Here is a 27175-nt window from a genome sequence, read left to right as displayed (position 1 = left end):
TAAGTTAACTCTTTAAATTTAATCAGTCCTTTATAAAACTTCCCAATTAATTAGTAAAAGATGGCTTATTTTAAGAGCCTTAAACATTGGTCGCTATTTAAACAAGACATTCTAAAAAAAAAAAAAGCAATCACATAATAGTTTATAGTAATTTACAAGTGGATGGTATACATTTAGATACAGAGGTAGAAGTCCACTTTAACAACATTTCACTAATACACATTTACCAAATTCAAGGCACAAAATAGTTTGCTTTACAAAAAAATACTGTAAAAATGTCAATTGCTGTTCTACAATGTGAATAAAACTTTCAAAAGAATCTTTACAACCTTCCATACGTACTCCATAGAATATGATTTTTCCCCCTCACTAATCATAGTTGGCACAAAAATGGGGACTTTTTTTTTTAATGCAGAAGCTCCCATTTTTAGAAACTGTTCCTTTGCAGAGCTGCTATGTATTCTAGATAAAAGTCCATTCAAATAAATGAAGCACAGCAACTTCCTGAGGAAAGGGCACTTTCTGTATGCAGCAAAATTCACAGGTAGAAAATGTATGACCTTTGTGGATAACTAGGTCTCCAGAGGAATAGAGCCTTAAGGAAAGATTTCAGAGACAAAATTAAAAATTTGGCTAACACTTAGTCCTTATGACTTTAAGAAAGAGACCTGATCCCCGCTACTGTAACAATCAACATCATTTACTTTGAATTGATGGAGATTTCAAAATTCCTTTTTAAAAGAGCTGTACCCACAAACACCATGAACAGCCACATGGGCTTTGCAAAACTGAAACTTAGAAAACATGAGAAAATATAGCACTATCAGTCCTTGAAGTTGCAAGGGTGTCAATTGGCTAGAGTTTAATTACAAGAATTAATAAACTCTATGGAGATCTAAAAAAACACAAACCACCACACAGGTGAAACACACTGACGTTACCATCTCTAGACTTTCTGCTCTTTAAGAAAAATAATGGTAGCCTGGAGACGTCACACAGTGCTTGTCTTAAAGATTTGACTGGTTTTAGGGTTTTGCCTCAAAGGACCCTGTTGGCAACAACGTAAGCTCACTTTTGCTGATCACATTTTCCAAGTATTCTAGTCAGTTAATTTGCACTTTATTTATTTTTTTTAAAATTGATTTTAAAAAAAAGTCAACATGGGTTTAGAATCCAGAGAATGTCAGTAATGCTGATGTGGATCAGACAAACACCTTGATCGTCTTCTGATAGAAATGATAATCCGTACAAAAAAGATCCTTAGATGCCATTTTTTGCTTCATTATTGTTTGTGGCTTGTTTTCTTTGAGCAATAAACGGGTACATACACTTGTCTGCTCCTAGGAACCGATACATGCACACAACTGCTTCAAAAGGGAGGATGCTGAAAAAAGAAAGGGGTCTGTTAGCAAGTGCACGCTGGCTCTCGGCAGGTTCTGGGGGTGGGCACGGGGAGACCCGAACCAGGAGGGAACCCACAGAGTTACCTTTTCATGAAAGTCACGATGTACATGAGGCGGGGGGTGCAGATCATGGGCTGGTCTGTGAGGATGGCCTTCATGGCCTGCTTCACACAGTAATCAGGCTTCAGAGGGGGCAGAAAAGGCTCAATTTCTTTCCTGAAAGTTAAATATTCAAAAAATGAAATTAAGAATAAACACAAAGTAGGGAAGACTAGAAATACATCCAAACATTAACAGTGAGGTTATCTAAGTGTCAGGATCTTAGGTCCATTTTGTTTTCTGCATTGTATTTTTCTGTATTTTCCAAATTTTCCTACTATGAATATATTTTATTTGCATAGTCTAGAAAACGGGTTAAAAAAAAAAGCAAAATTGGTCTGCTTTTCTGTAAGGTGAGACAATGTTTTTATTTTATTTTTTTTTGAAGATTTTATTTATTTATTTGACAGAGAGAGACACAGCGAGAGAGGGAACACAAGCAGGGGGAGTGAGGAGGGAGAAGCAGGCTTCCTGTGGAGCAGGGAGCCCGATGCGGGGCTCGATCCCAGGACCCCGGGATCATGACCTGAGCCGAAGGCAGACGCTTAATGACTGAGCCACCCAGGCGCCCCGAGACAATGTTTTTAAAATGCCTTAAAATGTATTTCATATTATTTTTCTATTTTTTTGTTCAGTAGAAAAAGAAGAGGGTGTTTGGCATAACAAACACTAAACCCAAACACAATACGAGACTTTTAGTGCTGAGTGTTATTAGAATGACGGTGTGTAACACCAGCATAACTTTTCTAAGTGAAGTAAGTCAGCTATATACTTTCCTGGATGCCCCAAGAGGGAAAACCAAGGTATTTTCTCTCAGGGGTCTCTGAAATGAAGTGCATATAGACATCCCAGCTTCAGCTGAATTCATTACATGACACGTTGAAATAACCTAATAGTATAATTTATTCCTTTCACTTTTCATTGTCCCACCACAGCTTTGGACACCTGTCATGCTAAATAGGAAACAGGGCTCCTTAGACCCTAGGCAATTGGCTCTTAAGTATACAAGACGAAGAAAGAAACCAACACACACACACACACACACACACACACACGTGTGCGTGCACTTGGGAAAAGTGGCAGAGCTTGAGTCCATTCCCAGTCCAGACTTGGAGTCAGCCAGAGATTGGAATGACTCAAATGGAGCTCCACCTACTTCACAGTGTGGCCAGCTTCAGGATGTGTTAAGAACGGCCCTGACCAACGGGGAACTGGTTTGGTTATCTGCCCTTGCCTTTCAAATTCATCCAAGCAAAGATCTCAAAGTAAGCATGTCTTTACAAGTATCCTTTTAACGATTCCTGGTTTTGTTTACTCTGCTAGTTCAAGTCAGACATGACTTGACATTTATATTCCCATATGCCTCCTTTCAAAATGTGTGGGTATTTTATGTCGTTTTTAGTAAATCTAAATAGTTTTTCTCATTCTGTTACAGTGAATCTACCTACATATACTCTCTGCGAAGAGAAAGCTCCCAAATCTGGAGGGCAAAATTCAAAGGGCTTTTCAGAAGAAAGGCTTACTCTTTTGTGACAGTCACATTGTTTCATATCCAAATCAAAGTCACATTCATTTACCAACACTAATACTAAAGAAACAAAATAACTCCTAAGGAAGTAGCTTCTAAGGGAAACCCTGGATATTTATGTTTCCTCCTTGACGGTGCAAAGAGGCCAATTCCTGTCTGATGCTTCCAGATTGACTTCCTCACATTAGTATCAGCGTGGTACCAGACCCTCACTCGTTAATCTTATTCACCTGAATTTTACAAACCTTGATCAGTGAGGTTTGTAACAGGTTTAATTGTCAAATGATAAAGTGCAAGATACAATTCTACGTATTCTCCCAATATGGAAAGATGGTTTCTAAAACAGTTTTTTATCAGTAATAAGATAGGTTCTCACTGACCTGATTCGGCAGCCTCGGAACATGCCCGTGTCTACAAGGTAAGGGCAAACCAACGTTGTTTTAATTCCATCCTTTTCAGCAGCCTTTAACTCATGGCTCAGGGATTCGTGAAAACCCACCACTCCAAATTTACTGGCACAATAATCCTGAGTTAGAGGGGAAGAGAACAGAAACACTAAGTATGTGCACAGATCTCCCACCAAATCGACCAAGCCCAAGCTTCCCTGATCCTATTACTCTGGTTGTATGTTTGATACAGAAGGTTACAGGTGACTAAGCAAAGAAAAGGAAAGCATTTTCAAAGACAGATATCTGATGTGGTTCAGTGCAGAAATAATATTTTCAAAGCAACAGCAGAAACAGACGAACACTTTTTGCCACATCGACCAAGTATCATATTACTTTGTGGAAGTTACCACAAAGGATTTTATAAAAGCTAACAAGCTGGAGCTAAAAATGGAGAGGTTCACTTTGAAGTGTCTGGAAAATTCACAAATGGTCTCTTGTTCAGTAAAGGAGAATGAAAATCCAGTTTGTTTCATTATCGCTAGGAGAGAAAGGCAATTCTAGCTTAGGTTATAAGTTATTATGATCTGATTTTCTCTTTAGAGTAAAGTAAAAATGGAAATGGTAAGTATACCTTATAAACTTAAGCCAGACCTTAATCTAAGAACACGTGGTATAGAAAGTTCTTATCCCTTACCCCACGTTAAATGTAGGAATGGAAATGCAGAACGTGGAAGCCATCTACTCTGTGTCCTTTTGCCTATTTGCATGGGGGTGAGGTTTTCAATTTTATGCTAGAGACACCCAGAGGACAAACAGCACAGAATGATATATATACACACGCTTTACTATTGGAATATGGTAAAGAATGGGGTTTGGTTAAGCCCAGTTCTGCAAACTTAACAATGAAAGACACCTCACATCCGCCATAACCATCTCCTCTGATGGACTGATACAAGATAGTTCACTTTTGGCAAGTCGACCCAAACAGGACGTCAACCTTTGGCCTCATGTATCTGTTTCCCGTGGTACTGCCACTGCCCTCCACAGTTTCATTCTTGACCCTGTGCCTCCCCGCCATCATTAAGCAAAACTGCTAATGAAAAGGGGGCATACCAAGGACTAGCAGTCCACCTACTTTTCCTGATGCTGTGGCTTTGTCAAACTAGTATAAGTGATTTTATGGCAGAAGGTATTAGAGGTACACTTTAGCAGCTGGCCCTGGGTTACTGCAGAACATTCCACACACAGCACACAGGTCGAGCAGAGTGCTTTCATGAATGTATGGGCAGCAGGCACTCTTCAGAGGACTTTGGTATACTTAACACAAGATAAACTGATTGAATGAAGGAAATGCTTTATATCTCACAAACCTCAACTCCAGCAGTACTGAACAATCCCAAGGAACTTGCAACTGTCACAATATGACCATGATTAATCTCCAGCATGGTAGGAAGAAAAGCCTTTGTGGTCTGAAAGAAAAGTTAAGAGTCAAGCTTTAGAACAGACACTGTGAATTTCATTTAAAAGCCAATCCTACCTAATGTTTTAGCCAAATAAAATCAGTTTTACCCACATAATGGTACATTTTCCAATTTGTTTCAAAATCTAATTAGTAAATCTCATTTACTAAAAGAGAAGATCCTTTGATTGTCTGGTTAGCATAACACCATATCATTGGTGTGGCAGGCCTATTAGAAGCCGTGACCAACAAGACCGTAACACAAGAGCTTTTGGGGACAATCGCCAGAGATGAAAAGAAAGCCATTAGTCGAAGGCTCTTTATCACCTTTCAAGTGATAGTTATCTGCTAATCTAAACTACTCCCAGGTCAGGGATCTTTTTATGCTCATGACACTTTAACACAGCTATCTCACGGTCTGTGAGGGGCCTCCAGCTTACCCACAAGTAAGTGCCTTGTATTAATGTCTCCCTTATGGCTATGTCTAAACAGGAAGAGACCCCCAAATGAAGAGATCGCCCAGCATCATCTTCCAGCATCTAAAACTTTACCGAAGTGTACTAACAGGAGGTATAGTATTTCAGGATGTAAAAATGCAGGATAAAAGTACAGGATCATTATGAGAAATGTGTCCAATGCTAATGGACAGGAGCTTCCAGCATTCTAAATGACCACACTCCACTGGGGGGCTTACAGGGCAGTGACTTTCCCACAGAAGCAGGTACTCGGCCACTCAGTGTAGCTGAGCATGTGGCAGTTCCAGGGCAATAGACCCTTATTTCTTATTCGCTAAACTCTTTCTCCCCCCTCTGGCTCTTTCACCTTCAAGACACAAGGCTGTATTTAAAAAAAAAAAAAAAAAAAAAAAATTACTTCAAATTGCTTAAGATGATCTATTAACTACTCTACCAGGCTCCCAACAGTTTTATAACCTGCTTCTTAAAAGAAAGCAGCAAAGAGTAATCTGTCTACTGTTGAGTTATATCCCATTGCCAACACAGTTTCCCCATGATTTATGAAGTTAAAAAACCCAAACAATACACAGTGGACTTAAAGAAGACTTGCATGCCCTTCTCTGAGGATTTCCTGGCTAAGGGATCACTGAATTTTTGCATAAATATCTAATTTGTTACAATAACTTTTGCACGTACAAGATCAAAAACAGTCATTCCATTTATTTTGAAGTTTCTCCGCATTCCAATCCATGATGCACACAGTTGCCAGATGAACATCTGTGAAGTGTCCCAAGGTCTTTCCCAGTCTGATTCCTGATCATCATGTAATCCCCCCCCACCCCCGACTCATACCCCATCTGTCTGGGCCTCCTCACTGTGGTTACCCAGGGCACACTTATTCTCACCTGTGAGGTTTTACCCATGAACTCTTCTCTTCTCTGACAGTCTACTCCCAATGCCCTCGTACGTAATTAAAAGTATAATATTAATCACATGTTTACAAAGCCTCTTGCGCTTTTCAATGTGCTTATGTTACAGGAGCTTCCAAATAATTATCTACTGAAGGTGTTGAGCCTTTATGTAATTCTACACCACCTTGTATTTCTTTAAGACGTGGTCAGTACCATTTGCAATTATACGTTTTGTGGTATTTTGATTTTAATTGTTTATATTTATTTGCCCAGCTGCCTCAGACTAAGCTGGAAGATATTGACTATTTTTTCAAAGATTATGGCAGGACTACTACCCTGTGATGGGCACTGTGGAGGAGAGAATGTGAATAACGTTCCTTGTGAACTCTGGAGACCTGGCTTACTGCTGGAGTGTCTCTCTTCCAAGAAGCAGATGTTTCAGCTGGATTTTACTTCTTTGCAGAAGTGGGAATGGTTAGGGTAATTAGGATAGTAATTATTAGTTTGGTGTGCTTGTCAGCCAAAAAAGGCAAGAACTGGTACTTTAGGTCATTATATGTTCAATTTTAAGCTCTACAACTTATATATGGCCATATCACAGAACTGCAATAAAATAACATCATAAAGAAGGATATATATTCCAATCTAAATAAGAAAACATATCTTTAAGTAATCAAGACTATAAGTCCTCTTTTAAGTATCTGGTTATGATTAACCGTTCCCAGATTAGCTAAAAAAAAAGTGTAAAATGTATTCTTGATGCAACTCAGATAATTTCTCAGTATTAAAAGTTTGCCTACTCTTGAAACACAGGGACAGATTTAGTACAAAGGACCCTACCGTTAAGTTCTTAAGTGGGGAGTCTCAATATTAAATCCCAAGAAATTACACACAATATAGAACACCCGTAAGAACTTGCTGCTTAATTACCTGGCGAGTCCGCATCCCTGATCCTGTTTTTTCACATCGCCAGTGACCACTCGCTCTAGCTGGTGGCTGGCCCTGCCTGGAAACACATGGGCACCAAGCAGGTTGGCGCTAATGACTTCCCTGGACTCGTGTGTGATGCTGTTGCCTGCAGGTGTTAAATGACTAATCCAGATCCCCAGCACCACATAAAGGCAGGTGATAGAAGATTAACAAGTTCCTAACTGTTTTTTAAGTTTAATTTGTTGCATGGTTCTGAAACTGATTAATGACCCCTCCCCTTTTCCTGAAATTAGTCTGTGGTATTAACTTACTCCTTCAACGATTATTTCTTGAACATCTATTACATGCAGGTACTGTTTTATGATCTGGCCAAGCAATGACGGCTAAAATGGGAGCTGATTCTGTACTTGTCTCTAAGCAGAATTTATACTTACCAGCACTTAATTGTGTTAAATCAGTATATCAAGTATAACAGTTCTAGTTTATGCACAGGGTACTCTGGCTGCATATTCTAAAAAATGTGACTTGGGTCTGCTTTCTTCACTCCCTGCCCTCCCTCCAATTAGTTTGGAGGGACATTTAAGCTACTGGTTTTGTACTTAAAGGAAAAAAAGAAAAAAAGAGAAGGGAAACAAAAGAATCCAAATATGGCTTAGTGACCAAAATCTTCTCCAGTTGTGGGTTGTAAACATTTTTCCGGGAAATATGCTTTACTTTGAGTAACTAAGTAAAGTGTGACACAGTTTTGTTTTAATATAAAGCTTTCTTTAGAGAGGGTTAAAAAAAAAAAGGTAGTGGCAGGTCAGTGTCTAGTTTAAAATATGTGATTTCTTTGCCTAATAAGGGACAAACACAGCTTTCTGTATAAATGAAATCCAATGTGTCATTGCATTTTCTACATCCTAAGACAAAGGCCTATATTCTTTGTTTAGGAAGTGCACCGATCATAGGTCTAATACCACAATTACAACCGCTATCCATGTTGAGCACAACAAACAAGGTTCAGGAAACTAGGAGCTGAAAAAAGCCATCCAAGGCCAGGGTCAGCCTGGGAACCCAGACTCACTGTCTTCTAAGGTTGGGGTCAAACACTCAGCTCTTACTGTGTGCCAGGCAAAGGTAAGCCTGGGATAAGAGCATTCACATCAGGACCATTCGGGTTTCTTTTTAAACTTGGGTTTTCAGGGCTCACCCTGGAGCCGGATCCACGTGACTGAGCACGAAGGCTGTTAATCATTTCCTTTGCTGCCTGAATGCAGGCGAGCAATTATTGCTCGCGCCTTATTTCCACAACCCCAAGTCCTGCCTTATGTCTGGGGCACATTACCAAATAAACTTTGATCAACACTAATTCTATCCCTTACTTTACAGGAAAAATGCTATAAATGGGTGGCTAGAAAAGCATCACATTTTCAGGAATTTTCCCAAGAAACCTGACTAGTTTTCTTTTCTAATTACTCTTGCCCTCAACAGTCTGGTAGATGACATCTGAGATACAGCATATTCCGTCCCTGACACAGTTTGACAGCACAAAGAAATCTGGCACTTTGCAATGAATTATTAATGCGCACAAATATTGCAGCATGTACGAGATGGGGACCAGCAAAAGGTGAAGTGCTAGTTGCCATGACACCAGTCAGTTCAAGTTAAGGTTCGTGATCTTTAACTTTGTCTCAAAGAGTCATTAAAAGAACATCAAGGGCAAATCTAAGAGCACACCCAAATGGCTTAAGTATAAATTCACGTATGTGCCGCCGTCAGTGAATCTGAGAGGGGCAACTCAGATCACTCACCGAACACCTGGACTGCTGTGTTATCTTCACTAGAAGGATGGATTACTTGGATCACAAGTGACCACCTAGTACAATGACCTCTAAAGTACAGAGTTAGTTGGTGCCAGAGGTGGCTGGCAAGGTTAGCTAGATGCTTAACCTAAGCCAGAGAACTGCACTCCTCGCTATGTCCTTTTGTTCAAATGTCTATGAAACAGAGGTCTTGTAGTTCTTCATCAGGAAAAAATGGCTGACTCTTGATCTGGGGGGTCTCAGAGTCAGCAACCCATATGCACTAATTGTTATGGTCAGTGGGAGAATTTAAAGCTGGAATGGACCTAGGGATCACTTTATCTGCAAAAAGAGAGCACTCTTACTAATGAACTCTGGCTAAAAAATGTGGAGATAGACCTTTGCACACCCATGAGTAATTTTATCATAAGACTCCCAATACCATAATCGGCCACCAGCTGACTGGGTTGCTATGTGACTAAAAAGAAAAAAAAAGAAGGGGGGGAAGGACATTGAAATGGACCCTGACATTCTTATGAAACATACTTAAGTCTAATGTCGCTATAGCTCCTCAGGGTTCCTCTTCAAAGCCCTGGGCACTTTGAAAGATAATGTAAAGGTCATATTTCTAATATGAACAAGAATTTCTTAAACAGAAGTGTGACTGGACATAGACATGACATGTCCTATCTCGAGAAATCTTTGAAAGTTAGGTTTACGCCAAATTAACTTCCAACAGTTCTAACCCTCTAGATCATTCTTGGTGCTTTTAATGACACACTGGGATGCAGGGCCTGCAGCTGCACTGTCAGGGCAAATTAGCCTAAAGTTAAACAAAAGAGAATGTGAAGAAATGTGGTATCCGGCAAAGTCTGGCTTTGAAATGTTCGAGACTGATGACATTTTAAAGGTGTAGCTAAAACACCCAGAATGTGTTCTCTGTATTTGTAAGCCATTCCAGGTTAATGGACACCAAGGAAAAAGCCAAGTTAATTTCTCGCAGAAGGAAAAGGCCGCATACTGTATTTTTGTGTGTTTGTGTAACTGTTTTATGGTCAATTCCAGAAAAGACATCCTTTAAAAAGAATCCTTTTAAAATGTTTAGTTCTCATTTGAACACCCAAGAAACAGGAGACTTTTGTTTCTAAGGAGGGCCATAAATCATATTATGATGGGAAAAGGATTAACACCATCAGCACATGTATAATAGTTTTCTGATGTGTAAGGATTTTCAGAATCTCCAAATAAGAGCAGTATATAAACGATCTGAGAAGAAAAAAACAAAACAAAACAAAACCCAGAAACAACAATCAAGACTCCATTGAACAAAAAACATCTAACTGGACATCCTTATAGTACCCCTCCAAGTAGTTCAATAATTCTACTTGGTGTTTTGCTCCTTCTGCCTCTGTTGCTACCAGAGTAACTTATCTTTATCAGAATCACAAAGGAACGTACTGTTTATTTACAAGGCTAAAATGACATCTGGTGGCACTCTTCTCCGAACACTCAGTCACTGCTCCTGGAAAACTGTGATTCAGTAGTACAAACTATTGCAGGGAACGGTGTTAAAAAGGCAAATAGGGTAGGGGCACCTGGGTGGCTCAGTCATTGAGCATCTGCCTTCTTCGGCTCAGGTCATGATCCTAAGGTCCTGAGATCAAGCCCTGCATCGGGCTCCCTGCTCTGTGGGAAGCCTGCTTCTCCCTCCCCCACTCCCCCTGCTTGTGTTCCCTCTCTCACTGTCTCTGTCAAATAAATAAATAAAATCTTAAAAAAAAAAAGGCGAATAGGATAAATCATTAGTGTGTTTAAAGATGGAAAAATGGTGACATACCCCCAAGCTAACCTGGGAAAGGAACATATGGCTAGATAAATACTCTTAATTCTGTAGATCTAAATGTTATCTGCTTAGTAAACATACGGACCACCAAACTAAGAAATTTCACTTTGACCACAGAACGTGATAGTTGAAATTTTTCACTACAAAATTATCTTTAATTAGGAAGTAAAAACTAAATCTATACTTGCTAGCAATGCACTGACTTTAAATCTTGTAGTTGCATTTGACAGCACAAATTCTGAAATTCATGTAACTGAATGACAGCTTTTTTTCCTTTTTCCCTAGTTGGGTGTGTTTGTGGAGACAGAAAAGTCTCCCAACAAACTGCAACACAGCCCCAAGATAGTGAAGCCTGGAACTACTCTTTCAGACTTCACAAAATCTCTTATCAGATTGACACATACTGCTCTGTCTTTAGCCATAGAGGAGAGACTACAGAGTATGTCCTAACTATTGAATTCTTACCAATGTGACATCTACCATACTTTTATTATTTTGAGGCTACAGGGATTAGTTTAACATTTGAAGGCATCAGCAGTTAATGCTTAACACACATGCACTAGTACACTCCTACAGTTGCCCTACAACCAAGAAGCTAATAAAAGAGCTAGGCTTTTCAAAGGAACACCTAGATGATGACACCATTAGTTATTCAGCAAAAATAAATGCTTCATTAACTTGCCTTCCCACTGCTAACGCATGGGATGAATCTAGCCCAAGGCAGCCACTCAGACATCAACATTCCCTTGAATTTTAGGGTTTGCTATGCAGAAACACTGGAAAGGAGGTGACTGAAAACTCAATCTGTCTGGAAAGAACACTGGTCTTTGGAGTCCAAAAACCACATGGTCCCAGCTGCCAATCAACTAACCATCCTTGTTACTTGACTTCTTTGAATCTTGATTTTAACTCATTTGTGAGACAAAAAGAGGAGGTCTCCAAGGTTTCTTTGTTCAAAGATGTTATGACGACTTCTGTCCAATAATTCTTTCTTCGATTCCTACCACGCGTTGGAAATACAAGTTGTAACACTGACGTGTACCTTGCATAAGACTCTCGTAAATGACTCAGCAAGGTATCAGGTCCATTATTAGTGCAGAGGCCAGCAGCTGGTAAGTAGTAAAAATCTGTTCATTAAACATTTATATGATGTCATGACTCTGCCTTTTAGAATAAAGTAACTTGAATTCATGCCTCTTACATATTAACGAAATTGCACATTCTCTGCAAAATAATCATATTTCTGTGTTTTAGAGTTCATGGAAGTTCAGGATGTTAAAAGAAACTGAATGCTGAACACGGTTTCTGAAGTGCTGTTTTCCTGGACCCTCCCCCTGGCTGAGTCCTAGATCATCAAAGGAGTGTTCCATGATCTCCTTCAAGCTCAGGCCCCTTTCCCTATTTAATAATGCTTTATAGAATAATGAAAATAACCCACAAAATTGCAGCCAAATAGTCTGCTAAACAACATGTTGTCATTAATCCCTTTGCTTTGCCCCAAACTCAACTCACATCCCAGAAACTGTAATAAAGACAGATCTTCCAAAGGGCAGAGGCTCCGGTTCTGCTCTAGTGACTAGTAACCACTTTCATGAGGAATAAACACTGCACACAAGCTCAGCCACTGCTCAGGCCATCTGAAGGGGCAGGACTCCTTTGTCCCTCCTGCCTCTATTCCAATAGCATGGCCCAACAGTGTCCTCAAGATCATCTTCCATCATCCTTTGTATTTCATATGTCTAAACAGTTTAAATTCTCCCTCACTTCCTAGTTTGCTTACTGTGGAGTCTTTAAAAAAAATTAAGATTGCGGGGTGCCTGGGTGGCTCAGTCAGTTAAGCATCTGCCTTCGGCTCACGTCATGATCCCAGGGTCCTGGGATCGAGTCCCGTATTGGGCTTCTTGCTCAGCGGGAGCCTACTTCTCCCTCTGCCTGCTGCTCCTCCTGTTTGTGCTCACTCTCTGTCTCTCTCTGACAAATAAATAACATCTTTAAAAAAAAAATTTAAAAATTAAAATCTTTACCTAAATGAAAGGTAAAATAATCAAGCGGTCACTCCTGAAAACTTTATTCTTAAACTTGCATGGTAGTGACAAAGAATTTACTTATTATATATAAGAGTCTGAGGAGTACCTATATTGTATTAGGCACTGTTAAAGAGAAAACTTTGTGAACTTCTGAAAGAACATGCACAGTAGCAAATCAAGTTCCATGCAGTCCAGTGATGATTTTTTCTAAGCTTTAGTTCTCATAGCATAATGACATTTTTCTAGGTTCGGAAGGCATCCTGGGCCTTAAAAAACTCACAACTTAAATTTGGGCTCAAAAGCCCATCAGTTTTAGTTTGTATGTCCATACCTTCGAACTACCACTCCACTACTAAATTAAGAAATATCTCCAAGGACAATAATTGCAGATCCAGCAACTAGTCTGGTATATTCTAGCTTCCTCATGGGAGAACAGGACTAAAGTGGAATAGAAGACAGCAATAGTCACTTGTCAATCACAATTCTGGCTAAACCACCTAAAACATTACTAAATTGTGAAAACTAAAAAGGAAGACCTCCCCTGAGGTATCGCAAGTATATGAGACACCATGCCCTCCGTTACCCAATACTAGAAGCCAACAATATGCCAGGGGCCAGGAGTGGAGGAAGAGGGTATACACGACAGGCAAGGTGGTACTTACTTCCTGGGTGGGAAGAACGTAGTCTTCACTGCAGGGTCTTGACTTTGTTCCATGATGCTTATGGCTTTGGAAACTCCACCCTGGGCATAGCCACCAAGGGGAATAGTGAGCAAGATAGCACCTGCACTCTCCCTTTTAGATACTGGACCGGAATCCAAATAAAAAAAAATAAATAAACCTAGACTAGGATTGGAACACAGAGTGTGTGGTCTGGCATTTTTCTTGTCTATGAGATTCCTAAAGGGCTGATTAGCTCAGGAAAGAAAAACAAAAAGGCAGCAGGAAGGAGAATATTGAGAAAGTGGAAAGGAAAATGCATATTCAAGATCAGTTCCTCTTCAAACTTTGATGTGCCAAAGAATCACCTGGGATCTGGAATCAACTACAGATTCTGATCCAGTAGGTCTGGGAGGGGCCTGAGGGTCTGCTTTTCTAACGTGTAGCTTGCCTGGTGATGCTGTTGATGCCGCTGCCCTGGCCCACAGACTGAGCACAAGGTTCTAGGGTGGGCTGGGGAATCTGTCTACTTTAAACCTTAAGTGGCCTCACATCAATTTCTCCTAGAAACTCAGCAAAACTGCAAGATTTTGCTACCCTCTAGCCTACCCGTGTTCTCTGAACCAGCATATTAGAGGTTGGGAAGCCCCACTCTCCACACCCTTTCCCCAACAATGTTTATTAAGCTAAGGGCTGGTTCAAACCAACGTCAAGCTCACCCAGAGTCTTCTATGGACAACTATGAGAGTTTACGGACAGATTCTCTGTATATTTGCATTGGATCCATTTTTAGCACTAGCAAGCCCCTCTGCTGTGGTTTGAATGCTTGTGTCTCCAAATTCATGCTGAAATCTAATGCTCATTGTGATGGTGTTAGAAGGTGGGGCCTTAGGGACCCCTCAGGAATGGGATCAGTGCCCTTCTAATAGAGGCCCCAGAGAGGCCTCTCACCCCTTCTGCCGTGTGAGGTTTCAGCAGACAGCAGTCTACCAACCAAGTGGGTCCTCACCAGACTTGGAATCTGCTGGCACCCTCATCTTCTTGGACTTCCAACCTCCAGAATAGTGAGACATAAATTCCTGTCATCTGTAATGCAGCTAGTGTCCAGCATTCTGTTCTAGTAGTGCAGATGGACTAAATGGACTAAGATACCCCAGAGCCATTAGAACAAGCTCACAGACGCAGATCGAGGAGGCTTCAATGTCCTCTCCCCACATCCATAGAGGCTTTGAAGGCTCAGCTTTCAAGACAGGGCTTTCAGCCTTAGCCTTTACCTGTTCCGTTTTTCTCATTTACCTTTCTGAAGCTTTCATGCTTTGGTAAGCCTGTGAGGAAATCATACCTAGGAAAAACTTAGCCCTTTACAAATCAGATGCTTGGGCCATAAGTTTGGACGCCATCAACTGGGCAAAAGTGCATCATTTTGAAAATCCATGATTAGCATTTCCAAAGGAAAAGCTTATGGAGTTATCTGGAATTCTAATCCCGTAAGATTATTATGTAACAGAATAAAGGTTTTACATTTTCTAGGAGATAAGCTTTTTAAAAAAAAAACAGCAAAAAACAAAAAACTAAAACCATCCTGTTACTGACATTTTGGTACCAAGTATTTATAGAACTTTGTGCAGCCAATCCTTGTTGAAGTGCCTTGTTTATTCGCTTTTTGTGTCCACCTTGTCAGTGCTGACATGTGAACTAGGAAAAGCAAGGAAGCTAAGTGACCAAGGATATCCTACAGTCTTCTCAATGAAGTAACCATCTCGGATGTGAACCACGGAAAGTTACAGAAAAAGCATGGAAAAATACATGAATTGGCCTTTAGTAATAAAATTCTAATGTGGTATTGGCTCTTTAGTCTAGAATGTTACATTCTTGTCTAATTTATGGAGCAAACTTTCTGGTGATATTAAGCTAGGGTTCATTAGTCATTGCTAAATGAACTATGCTAGTAAAAAAAAAAAAAATCAACATTTGAAGGTGGATTCTTTCATTATACCAAAGGGCAAAAGCATAAGTGACTCATAGGAAAATCTACTAGGAGCTTTGAACATGTAGCCCAGGTGAGTATTTGTAGAGATTCTAAACTACAGTCCTAGGATAAGGGACTGGGTCCTAGCTTCTTCTTTCCCCAGGGGTGACCTTAGGCAATTCCTATAACCTCTCTCGTTTGTTTCCTCATCCATAAAAATGGGGATAATGGCTCTACTTAATTCATAGTTGCTTTGAGGCTCAAATGAGAGAAGAGTGTTTATGAAAGGGTCTGTAAAATTTAAGTGGCTATATAAAAGTACGGTAAATGCACTCCAGGCTCATTAAGCATATATTTATAGGCTCTTTTGGTTATAAGTGCTATCTATTTTTGGTTATGTTGTTTCTTCAAGTTCCTGCAATTCCTGATTCTTCTTTTGTATGGCTCCCAGGCCTCCCTACCCTCCAGGCAGTGCCAGACTCGCTTCCGGCAGAAACCTACTACCTGACAACCAGAAGCCTCAAAACCATAGTGCTGAGCAGCTGCTTCGGCTGCCTGACCCCTTTCATCCAGAATCCTAGCTGATGCTGGGAAACAACGCTTTCCAGTAACACCTCTTCTGTAATCCTTTCCTTTAGTCCTCTTTTACTGGGAGCAGACAACAACAGTTTTAAAATATAAATTATAACGCTCGACAGAGAAGAGTCCAGCAGACATAAAAATACTAAAAGTTAGCACAGAACTATTTTAAGGTAATTTATTATACCTGATGTTTCTTTTTCCCAAGATACTGTAGAAATATCCCATTTTTAAAAATCCTTGAGAAATCAGTAGGGGGCAGTATGTTAAGAGCAATTTGCAGGTGGGAAAATTCAGGCTTTGAATTTTAAGTTTCACTTGTCCTCAAAATACCCATGTGCTTCCATAAGTTACACCACAAATATTTTCCCAGTTACATTGATTTGGGAAGTGTTATTTTGAGCCCCATTGTTTAGAATAACACTAAGAAGCTGAACCTTGTTAATATTTAAAAATTCCAGTACTAAGCTATTTGAAAGGCAAGAAACTCACATTTTACGCAAGCAGCAAATGAGAAACACCACGGTTTCCCCAAACCAAGAAACCAAAAAACCCCAAACCAAAACCAAAACCAAAACCAAAAAAACACACACACGACAACAAAAAAACAACCTTTACAATGTTAACATGGTTGCCATCTTTTCACACATAACTTTGTGTGATCTTTGAAAGTTTCACAGACCAAGTAATGTTTTGTTTCCAAATGTGAATTCATTGTAAGTGGCTTGTCAGTTGCGCTAATTTGACAGCACTCAAGGTTGCGGCAGTAATTGCCCTCACTTGTTAAATATTCTAGCAGCATTTGCTGCAGTGTTGAAAGTTTTATGATCATTATGAGAGGATATTCAATTTTTCCCCGTGGTTCACTTAATTTTAGTTTCAGAGCATTTAGGAAAATGGTCCCTGACAGGTGTGAACTTGAGTTTTAAGAGAATTGACAAATAAAAAGAAAAAGGAATTCAAGAATGGGCCTTGCTGGGTGAAATCAAGTAAATGATGTTAGCATTCCTCGTGTTGAAAGGCATACCCTCCAGTGCTGGGATGGCGTAAGCCTGCAAACCCAGGCGGACGGGGACTGACTGGCGGGCCAAAAGCGTCAGGGTAATCGTGATTAAATCCCAAGGCCATGCTCTGACAACCTTTACTCTGCACAATGGTATCTTAACAGTGTTAGGTCACAACACAGGGAAGTTCCCTAAGGCTGCCCTACCACAAGGGCTGGCTGTATGCTCTACCTGTCCACTCAGTATTTTCAAAGAAAGAATTACAAGATTCCATCCTCTGGGTTATTTTCCCATTATGTTTACAAGAGGTCGCAGCCTAAAAGGAATTTTTTAGGTCAGTTAATAGAAACTATAAGAAAGGGGTAGTTCTGTGAATAGCTAACCCCTATAGTAACTTCTGAGATAAAAAAATCACTAATTAAACCAAGAGATTAACACATTTTAATCTCCCTAGAGTTCCAGGCTCAAAACATTGGATTTAACTCATTCAGTTGAGACAGGGAGTAGTTCCCTATTTCTTAAGGACTATCAGAGTTTGTCATACTCCAAAGATTAGCTACAAAAGGCCCTTTATCTTGGGAAAATTATTGCTTGTGAGTGCAGAAGGAAGTAAGATACAAATCCACCCTGCCAGGACACCCCCTAGTGGAAATTCAGCATAGTACAATTTGGGGTTCCAAAAACATCCTGGGTATTTAGGACTTAAAACAGCGGCTCAAATTGGCTTTTACCAGTCTGTTGGCTATAACTGCACCATAGTAATGAGGCTTTTATTCATTGAGCATTCCAAAACAAGCAAACAAACATGTCATCGACACATCTATCCATATAGGCCGGTATCTGGATTAAATGGAGGCAAACAGGCTATTTATCATAAATGAATGAGGCTTAATTTCAGTTTCTGAAACAGAACAGAAAGTTTAGATGAGTCTGCTATTAATATTCCTTAACTGAAGGAACTTAAAAAAAAGGGGTTTCCTACTTTATTTTTTTTAATTTAAATTTTAGCTAGTGAACATACAAGGCGTTTCCTACTTCAAAAAATTATTCTAAGTCCCAAATGAGGTTATTAAACTTCTTGAAAATAATTTTATTCAAGTTAACTGAAGTCAATTCACTAGAATTTGCCAAAGATCTTAAAAATCTGAAAAATGGTTAGGGTAAAAACAAATTTAAGGGCACAGAATAAATCAGGAGAATGTGAACAGTTCAGTATTTGGCCATGGGGCTTGTAGCTCTTCTCTAGGCCCCTGTCACCCAATCCTGCAATAAATGGCTGAGGACCCCACGTGGGGAACACTCCTCCATTCAGCCTTTCTGAAAAAGCTATTCAGTGTTAGCACAGTTGTTAAAGAATGCTTTCACTTTGACGTGTCCTATAGGTTAATTTCTACTACGTTATCTACAGATAATGGATAAAGTCCTAGATGTAGAAATAACAAGGGAGAAAAGAACAAACACCAACTTTGCTTCTAGGAATTGAGATAAATAGCACATAATCAAACAAGAATGGGCCATTCCCTGAACTGGAACTTTTAAACTTTTAAACTACTCTACAGGGACTGCCCCTTTAATCCATAAAGATACTATTAAGTCAACATGAAAGTATTTTGAATATTTTTTCCCCTTCCCAGAGGTAGTGATACATTTTGTTTAAACTATTCAACTTCTTTTGTCTCCCAGTAAGACAGGTCTCAGGTGGCAGAACAGCTGAGCGCACAGGGCTCCATCAGGGCACAGTGAGGTGTCCAGCCCAGGGGGAGTTTAGGGTTGACCAGGAGATATAATAGGTGATGAATTTGGAAGGCAGGTGGAAATCAGCTTTAGAAGATCTAAGCTGCCATGCTAATGAGCTTGGACTTCATGCTGTGAACAATATGGCTACCCAAAGGTTTGGAGTAGGTTCTTAGCATAATCCTTAAGCATGCAGGTAATAAATTCGAGTCTGCTTGGATAACCATAGGTTGAAGAGCAAAAGCTGGGAACGGGGAAAAGAAGTTCAGAGACTCTTTCCAAAGTCCAGGCAAGAGGTGATGGAAGCACAGGGGAGGACACAGGACTGGGAAGGAGGGGATCAAAGTACATGGTAGCAACACAACAGTCAGGACCCATGAATGTGGGCAGGATGGGGAATTAAAGATACTGCTGATGTTCCCAAGCCTGGTCCTGGCCATATCAGGGGATTCAAGAAGGGGCAAAAAGGAGTTAGTTCAGTTTTGAAACTTGATTTTAGGGAATGAGTGAAACAGCAAGACAGTTGTGTGAACTTGGGAACTGTCTCAGAAATCAGATGAAGCCACTGAAATCAACAGATTACCCCTCTAGGGGTGCACAGTGAGAAGAGGTTTGAGCATGTAGTACTAGTCATTCCATCTCAGAAGCAGGGAGGCCGAGAGGACTGGGAAGACAGAAGAGAAGCAGCAGAAAGTGGGCTTATCATGGAAACTAAAGGCTGGAGTTTCAGAGATGGTTAACAGGATCACATTCTGCAGCAAGTTCAAGCTGCACACTGGATTTGGCAGTGAGGGGGGCACTGCTATTTCTTCATATGATCTTGGTTACTTAGTAATATTTTCTAAACTGAGGTAACCGGACACAGGTTCCAACACACATCAAAGATGTTGTAAGGATTTTTATAGGATGGTGCCCTGCTCATACCAGTTACGTAAAGTGACATTTTATCATGTCATAGATGTTGATTTCTAGTAGCAATAGAAGCAATTTGGGCCTACCATGTAACATACCAAATATAGAAACGCCATGTTTAAGGGGCAGGTGATCTTATTTTGTGTTAGGAAACAAGGCTATGAAAAGACCCTGTTAGGGATACAGTCCCAAATATCTGAGTAGTTGCTACCTGAGAGATGTTTTTAAATGGGACCACAAGAATTAATAAGATAAAGTATGCTTACTCCATGTCAAATTACAGTTCAGTTCAAGGCCTAGAGAGTCTTCCTGAAGCTTGATTTTTATGCATATGATATTTATTTAACAACAGAAGCCAGTTCTAGTACAGACTTAAAAACTGGCCGTGAATTCCAACTTTTTAGTAGCTATCCTAAGATAGGAAAATAACACTTCATAAAATATATGGTATAACAATTCTTAATATTATGGTTTGAAGGAGGAAGTACTGGCCAAGTAGTTTTATATGAATACTTAAGAGTCTAAATCTAAGAGGCCGCGAACAAAACTAGGTTTCTCTAACCAGAGAACAATACGGCATTTGAGATTAAAACCCAGTAAATCACACAGGAACTTAAACATTAATGATTAGGGACCATTCATGAGATATTAGGTACCATAGCACTAATGTCTTTAAGTGCTACATTACTCAGATCTAGCTGGTGGGCTTTTACTTTTCCTGGATGGATTTTAACTAAATAGACTTTAGACATTTGGATATAGATAAATGCCTAATTCAGTAATTAGTATTTTAAAACTGTGAAACCTTTTAAGTTAAGTGGTCTATTAATTAACTACCAATTATCTTGTCTGACTACCATATCAATAGAAGTAAATTACCGACTAGCTATTTGACAGATTTAGCCCTTTACCATGCAAAATTTCTTCAGAACATAAAAGGCCTGGAGTTAAATGCTTTGGCTTCCCCCCTCTGGTTAATCAGGGATCAATTTGCTGCTCACGTATAAAGGCCAAATGCAGCTCTTTGGTCAAAAAGGATCTACAGATAAACTCTTGTCTTGTCAAAATAGCAAGCTAAGATTCTTAAAAAATAACAAGCGAAGCAATATTAATGTTTTGGGGAAAATACAGGCTTGCGAATTGCAAGACCAACTTGCCACGTTTCAAAGGAGACGAGCAAGGTATTTTCAAGCTTTTGTATCGCACAGAGCCACAGAGAGCACCTAAGTGAATGGTTGCTATGATTATGCCAACATTAAAGTGCATTGTGTTGCATATATTCTTCTTGGTCTTGTGCTAACCCTGACGTGAATGTTGCACAACAGATTATACTAACTACAGTCTACTCCAAACTGCTGGTGATAGAAGAATCCTGGAAGGTGGAAGCATCGCATCACAGCAGACCAGAGGGCTGTGTAGAATAATGCTGAGCACAGCCAAAACTTTCAACGTGCAGGGAAAGAAATCGTATGAGGTTAAGAATCGAGGAGGGAATTGCAGTGGGAATCCTCTCCTTGAGCCCCAGCCATTGGGACATATGAATGGTTGCCATACATTTGATTTGAGCTTGATTCCAACCGGGTTATCAACACCGGCCTTCTCAAAGTCGCTAGCCTCGCATCAATGCGCAGAGTTAATACACCATAGTAAATGGGAGCACGCGGCAATGAGCAGAGTTAATACGCTACAGTAAATGTGAGCACACGGGTGGGGCAGAGAGAATGGAAAAGTTGTGTAGCAAAACAAAAGGAGATACAAACCATTATGAATGTGAGCCAGCCCCATTTTGAGATCTCCTCAGTCTTGCACAGCGTTGAGTTAGTCCACCATAAGGCTTACCTTTTGAAATTTCACAAGACAGGCTTCTGTGAGCATCCTGAGTAGGTGATCTTCTGAATCTTTAAGCAGAAGTCTAGCCTATTGAACACTCGTTTATTGACTGTTGAGTCTTAGGAGTGGAGTTCTAGTCCAAGCAGGGGAAAACAAATAGGAAGAATAGAACAAACTGCCTTCAGACAGCTTGCCATCTATTTTGGAATTTCAGGGCACAACGCATAAAAAAAAATTATACCAAAGAGCACATACTATGCCACAGAGGGTGGGAATGAACAGATGCTGCAAGAGATTAATGGTAAGAAGAGAGAAAGTTTTAGACAAGCCATTTAACTGTAGCTTCATCAGAAAACAAGGGATGTGACAAAATTAACTCTAAGGATCCTTGCAGCTCTAATATGCAAAAATGCCAGAAAAGGGCTGGAGTGGGGAGGGAAGACTGTATTAGGAAATGTGCTAGGCCCTAAAAGGTACAGGAGTGGAGGAAGAGGGTCTTGAAGGCAAAGGCAGTAGTAGAAGGGTTTGGAAGTAGGAGCGCCCTCAGCTTTTCAGTGGAAGTCCACACGGTTTTCTATTTCATTGCACAGGACTTTAACGCTGAGTCAGGATCAACATACCATTCAGTATTTTGTGAAAACAGATAGCAACTGCTACTTACAAGTCTGGCTCAAGACTACCCATTCAAATGACTAAACAACTCTTTGCTCAGCTGATATACTTTTTAAATAAAATGTATGGGGCAACTTCTTGTTCCCACCCATATACAGTAAAAAGACACACTGGTTATTTTCTTTGGAAGGAAAACAGCACATGCTAATATATCTTTAGACAGTTGTCACAGACATTTTTGCCTAAGAGGACTACTGGAAGGGAAGCTGAATTCAGGTAGTTCTTACATTATTTAACACCCCCCACCCCACCAAATTGCTGTAAAAATTATAGTAAGTCTTCTTCTAAATTTTAGTTGCTAGATCTCAATTTCTTAAAGGGTTTGTCAGGCTCGGCAAGAAGTCAGAAATTCCAACTCTAAAATGAATTTTCTGACTCAATATTGAAAATAAATTCTTCAGTTTAGATGCTTAGGGGAAAAACAGCTGGAGTATTCAGGAGCCTCCCATATTTTAATATGAAGTGACGTCATTACTGTCAAGGCTTCCAAGAACTCCCTAAAATGTGTAGTTAAGCAACATCTCAAAGCAAAGTAAGGACTCTGGGAAGGTGGTATGTTCCTCCTTACTATATAGATTCAATTCCACAATAATTTTTCTATTGGAGATTTGATTCAATTTTCTCCTTAGGTTAGAAAGTAGTCTAATGTTAAGATACGGTTTATCAATTGATGTGCGTTTTCAAAGCCAAAGCTATGGCTTTTCTGTGCTTAACACACTCTCAATTAGCTCTCATTTTATAGAATGTCTAGTGAAGAGAGGCTGCTTTCCTCTTAAAAGTCTTTAACTGCAGATGATTGTATGGGATTTCTTTAAAAGTGTGGTTACATTTGAAATTTTATAATTCAGAAAAATAATCAGGCAGAGAAAGTAGACAAGATGGCTAAACTTTAGAGCATCGTATAGGTAAAAATTTACAGTTCAGAAACCGAGGATCATCTCCATCAAAGGTTATTGGAAAAAAGGTGGTCCACAACTAGCCTGCCAATGGCTGTATATCTATTTAAAGATGACGGGTTGACTGAAATCAACTGGAGTTTCTAAGGCAGCTTCATCCTTACCACTCCACTATGAAAACTCCAAGTTCACCTGCAATTCACATGTCTTATTTCAAAGGGTGGTTGGTTTACTCAGAATTAAAAATACCTAAGATTCTTGATAAACCATATTGCCAAGTTTATTCATTTGTACCGGCCTTTACTCACCTGATCCACCCCCTTGCCACTTGCTCTTATGGACCCCATGGTAGCAAGGACTTCTATTCAGTTCCCCACCCCCACTGCACACAACACACACACTCACACTTTCTTTCTCTCTCACACCTATGTACATGCCCACATGCACAGGCACACTTAAATGCCCCCAAACTGTATTTGGTAATCACCTTACTCATTTAAAACATCCATATGAGTTAGCTCATATCACTTGTGTGTTCATTTCTAGAGTTTGGAAATGAATTAAATAAAGCTCATGTTTTAAAATAAAACATTAAAGTAAGCTTCTTTCAGGATCAGAGAAATGGTTTGATGTTCAAGGAACAGCATCTGAGTAAGTACTTCTAAAACCAGATTAAGTTTTTAAGCAGTTGCTAAAAAATTAATGAGGTTTAATGTGACCTATTTAGAAGAAACAGTTCTTTGTTGTGTTCCATTAGAAGGCTAATCCGCCTATGGAAAATACAAAAACAAAAATCCTATCTCCTTACCCTTTATTGGCTCTTACCTGTCTACAAAAGTAAAGGGGAATTACTATGGAGGAAGAAGAGAATAAAGAAGGTCAACAGTGTACAGTTATAGGGGAGAGCTTCACACCTACCATTACTGAAGTTTAGCTGAAAAACTGGGATCCGTTTGGTCCCCAGAGCAAGAAGGCCCTCCTTCCCTCTCATCCTTAGATGTTGTAGTAGCTCTGATGGTGAGAAGCTGATGTGGTTTAAGTCCCTGGTTCCCCAAGTCTCACAGTCCTCCTACCCCTTATATAGTGACTCTGTGGTCCTATCAGGGTGACCTCTGTTCTCCTAAGAGAGGCATCTTGTAAACTGAGAGAGTTCTGAGATGTACTCCATCAGGACAATGCCACAGACCCTGTGGATGGTCAATGGATGTCAAGTGACTGCCAGGGTGGCCTGACCACTCCCAATGGACCACAAATGCTGATCTCAGAATCTCTGGCACTTTCTAAAATGTGGCTGAGCAGTAATTTGGAAGCCTAAACTCTGACTTCAGGAATTCATAAGAACAACCAATGTTTTACAAACTCAACAGAAAGTAAAATAAACAAACCCAGGGTTTTATGCTCCCTCTTGTTATTTTTATGGCAATCTTTCAAAACTAGTTCAAAATGTTCAGTCCTTCACCCGCTTCAGAAAGACTGCATGGAATACGGTAGAAAATAATTATTTGATAGTAACTGGCAATACAGTGTAATTCACCATGGGGAAATAACAAATTAGAAGGAAGCTTTGTGGTGAAACAGTACAGGTGTCTTTCAGGCTGGTACTGAAGTCTGGCTCCTTCCCAACCTTCTCATTGAGGAGGGCCTAGTAATAAAAACAAGGATGTTTATATTTACCCAGAAGTGTGCGTGGCAATTGACCATCATGGTTCTCTCAATGAGCTCATCGGGACATTCCAGAAGGTGATGCCCAGAGACCACGCCGGCATTATTGACCAGGACTGAGACCTCGCCGACCTCCTTGCGGACCCTTTCTGCCGTTAGGTAGACATTTTCCCTCTTTCCCACATCACAGGTGTAGGTAAAAACCTGCAAGTTACAGTGGGGCAGAATTTCTTCCTCACCATTCCCAGCTGTCCTCAGAAGTCCAGATGAAGGGGAAAAAAAATGGAACAGAGAAGGGGGTGGGGGGTGCAAAACGTGAGTCACATGGCAATCAGTAGGACAAAGATCACACAAAACAAAAATACTACAGTGAGCTTCAAATTTCTAACACCCTGAGGCTTGCCAATGACTGAACTTACAGCTGCCTTCCTCCCCCAAAAGTCTTTGGGAATTACAGCAATTTACTGGATAACTTTGCTTAGGGGAAAATCATGTAATTGTGACAAGCCCGATACAAGTCAGACCTCATGGGATCAGCTTCCTGGAGCTAAAGACACCTGGAAAGAACTGATCTCAGCCCAGAGAGTAACACCCTCCCCCCGCCCCCCAAACACAAACACTACACACTCCTGTCTTTTTTGAGGAACAGTGGCCAGGACCGGCTTTCACTCTTTTAGTACCAGCACCCTCAAAATGGAAACTCTCCTTAAGGGTCACAAATCAAAACTGATTTGTTAACAATCTGAAGTCAGCCAAAGCCAAGAAATGAACCTAAAGTTTCTCATGAAAGAATGGAGATCACTGGTTTTTTCTAACTGGAATAGCTGAGCTCTCCTAAGAAGCACCTCACATAAATCAAACTTAAAGGTAAATATGCAATTTTACCACATAAGATCTCAATTTAAAAACCAAAATTCTCCTTCCTGGTTTTTGAATACCTTTCTCTCTTAGGTTTTGGAAGGGAGCACAAAAATCTGTATTTGCTACCCCTCCATACCACTGTTGAAAATGTAACATTTTTGACCTTTGATTTTCTGACCTAAAAGGCAGGTGCCAATAGTTTTGGTGAAAAATGATCGATATGGGGCAGGGGTGGTGTCCCAAGTTAATCTTCTCGGTATAGTTCATATGTTTTCTCCGGAAATGAAAAACTTTACCAAAGAGTAAGAGCCATTATCAAATTTCTTAGACCAATATTTATGGTTGGTTATGGTCTCCGCTATGGCTTTAAAAAAAAAACACCTCAGATTCAGATTATTTAATAAATACAGTGAGGCAGATTTCCTGAGGTTATCAAAAACATGAAATAAATTTACAATGAGGCTTAAATCTTCCAAGCGCTTTGAAAGAGGTAGGACATCTTTCAATCAGGCTGAGTGTATAACTAAAGCACCTACTTGTCTCTGGTGAAACAATGTTAATTATTTTCTTGTGGTTAAAGTTATAGTGAAATCATCAATGCTGCCCGAGCCTCAGCGGTTCAGACCACAGTAACATAGATACAGGCATCAGTCGAGGGTGAGAACAACTTCCGAGACACTTTAGTCCCCCACCGCAAACGGGAGTGAGGCATTTCTTTAGGATTCAAACCTGTGCTAGCAAGTTCCCTCTGCCTTCCCTATCCTCAAAGGGTTTAGGAAACCCGACATTCGTCCCCAGAGACAGGACCTCCGTAAAGACGGTTCGCCACACCTTCCCCCTTCTAAAACAGAGGTGACCGTGTTCCTTTCTCACGGGGCAAATTCCACTCGCAGGAGACGAGGGGGTGGTTCTCTTCCTTGAGAGCGGGGCTGACCCGGGCAGTGGGGTTTCGGGCCCTCCCGGGGACGGCTCGGGGGTGGGGAGAGGCTTGATCCGGCGCAGGTCCGAGTTACCTTGCAGCGCCGCGGCGTCGGCCGCCTCCAGGTCGCGGTAGATGTGGCGCACCATGCCCGCCGTCTCCTCGTTGCTCTGAGTGTTGATGTCCCACAGCACCAGCAGCGCCCGGCGCCGGGCGAACTCGAGCGCGAAGAGGCGGCCCAGGCCGCTGCCGGCGCCCGTGATGAGGCACACCTGGCCCGCCACGCTCTTCTCCTTGGGCCGCACCAGCCAGCGCGCCGCGGCCAGCACGAACGCCCAGAGCACTTTGAAAGTGACCACGAAGAACTCGACCACGATGTTCATCGCGACGCCCGGAACCCCGCACGAGTCCAGCGTCCGCGTCCGCGCCCACCCCGCTCAGGGCAGCCCGGCTCCCGGCCCCCCGGGCGTCTGTCAGAGCCTCCGAGACCAGAGGGCTGCGCCCCGCGCCCTCCCTCGAGGTGCCCTCCGGGCTGGAGTGCGCGGCGCCGCTCCCTGCTTGCGCGGGGCCACTCCCGCCCGGGCTCGGCGCGGTGGCCCCGGGCTGTGCCCGCCGCGGCAGCCGCCCGGCTCGGCGCCTCCTGCCGGCGG

General features: G+C 41.0%; 1 protein-coding gene across 1 annotated transcript; it reads right to left on the bottom strand.

Moving 5' to 3' along the window:
* On the bottom strand, positions 1–27175 carry RDH10 (retinol dehydrogenase 10). The gene is made up of 6 exons (XM_027604527.1): positions 26620–27175; positions 24758–24993; positions 4790–4888; positions 3411–3556; positions 1488–1619; positions 1–1384 (listed from the first exon to the last, which is right to left on the bottom strand). Exons 1-6 carry the CDS (start codon positions 26906–26908, stop codon positions 1261–1263), a joined length of 1026 nt encoding a protein of 341 aa, XP_027460328.1. The 5' UTR covers positions 26909–27175; the 3' UTR covers positions 1–1260.

This window comes from Zalophus californianus, chromosome 4 (genome assembly GCF_009762305.2).
Source record: "Zalophus californianus isolate mZalCal1 chromosome 4, mZalCal1.pri.v2, whole genome shotgun sequence".
Taxonomy (NCBI): Eukaryota; Metazoa; Chordata; class Mammalia; order Carnivora; family Otariidae; genus Zalophus; species Zalophus californianus.
Note: the sequence above shows the minus strand (reverse complement) of the source record. Positions and strands in the feature narration are given on the sequence as shown.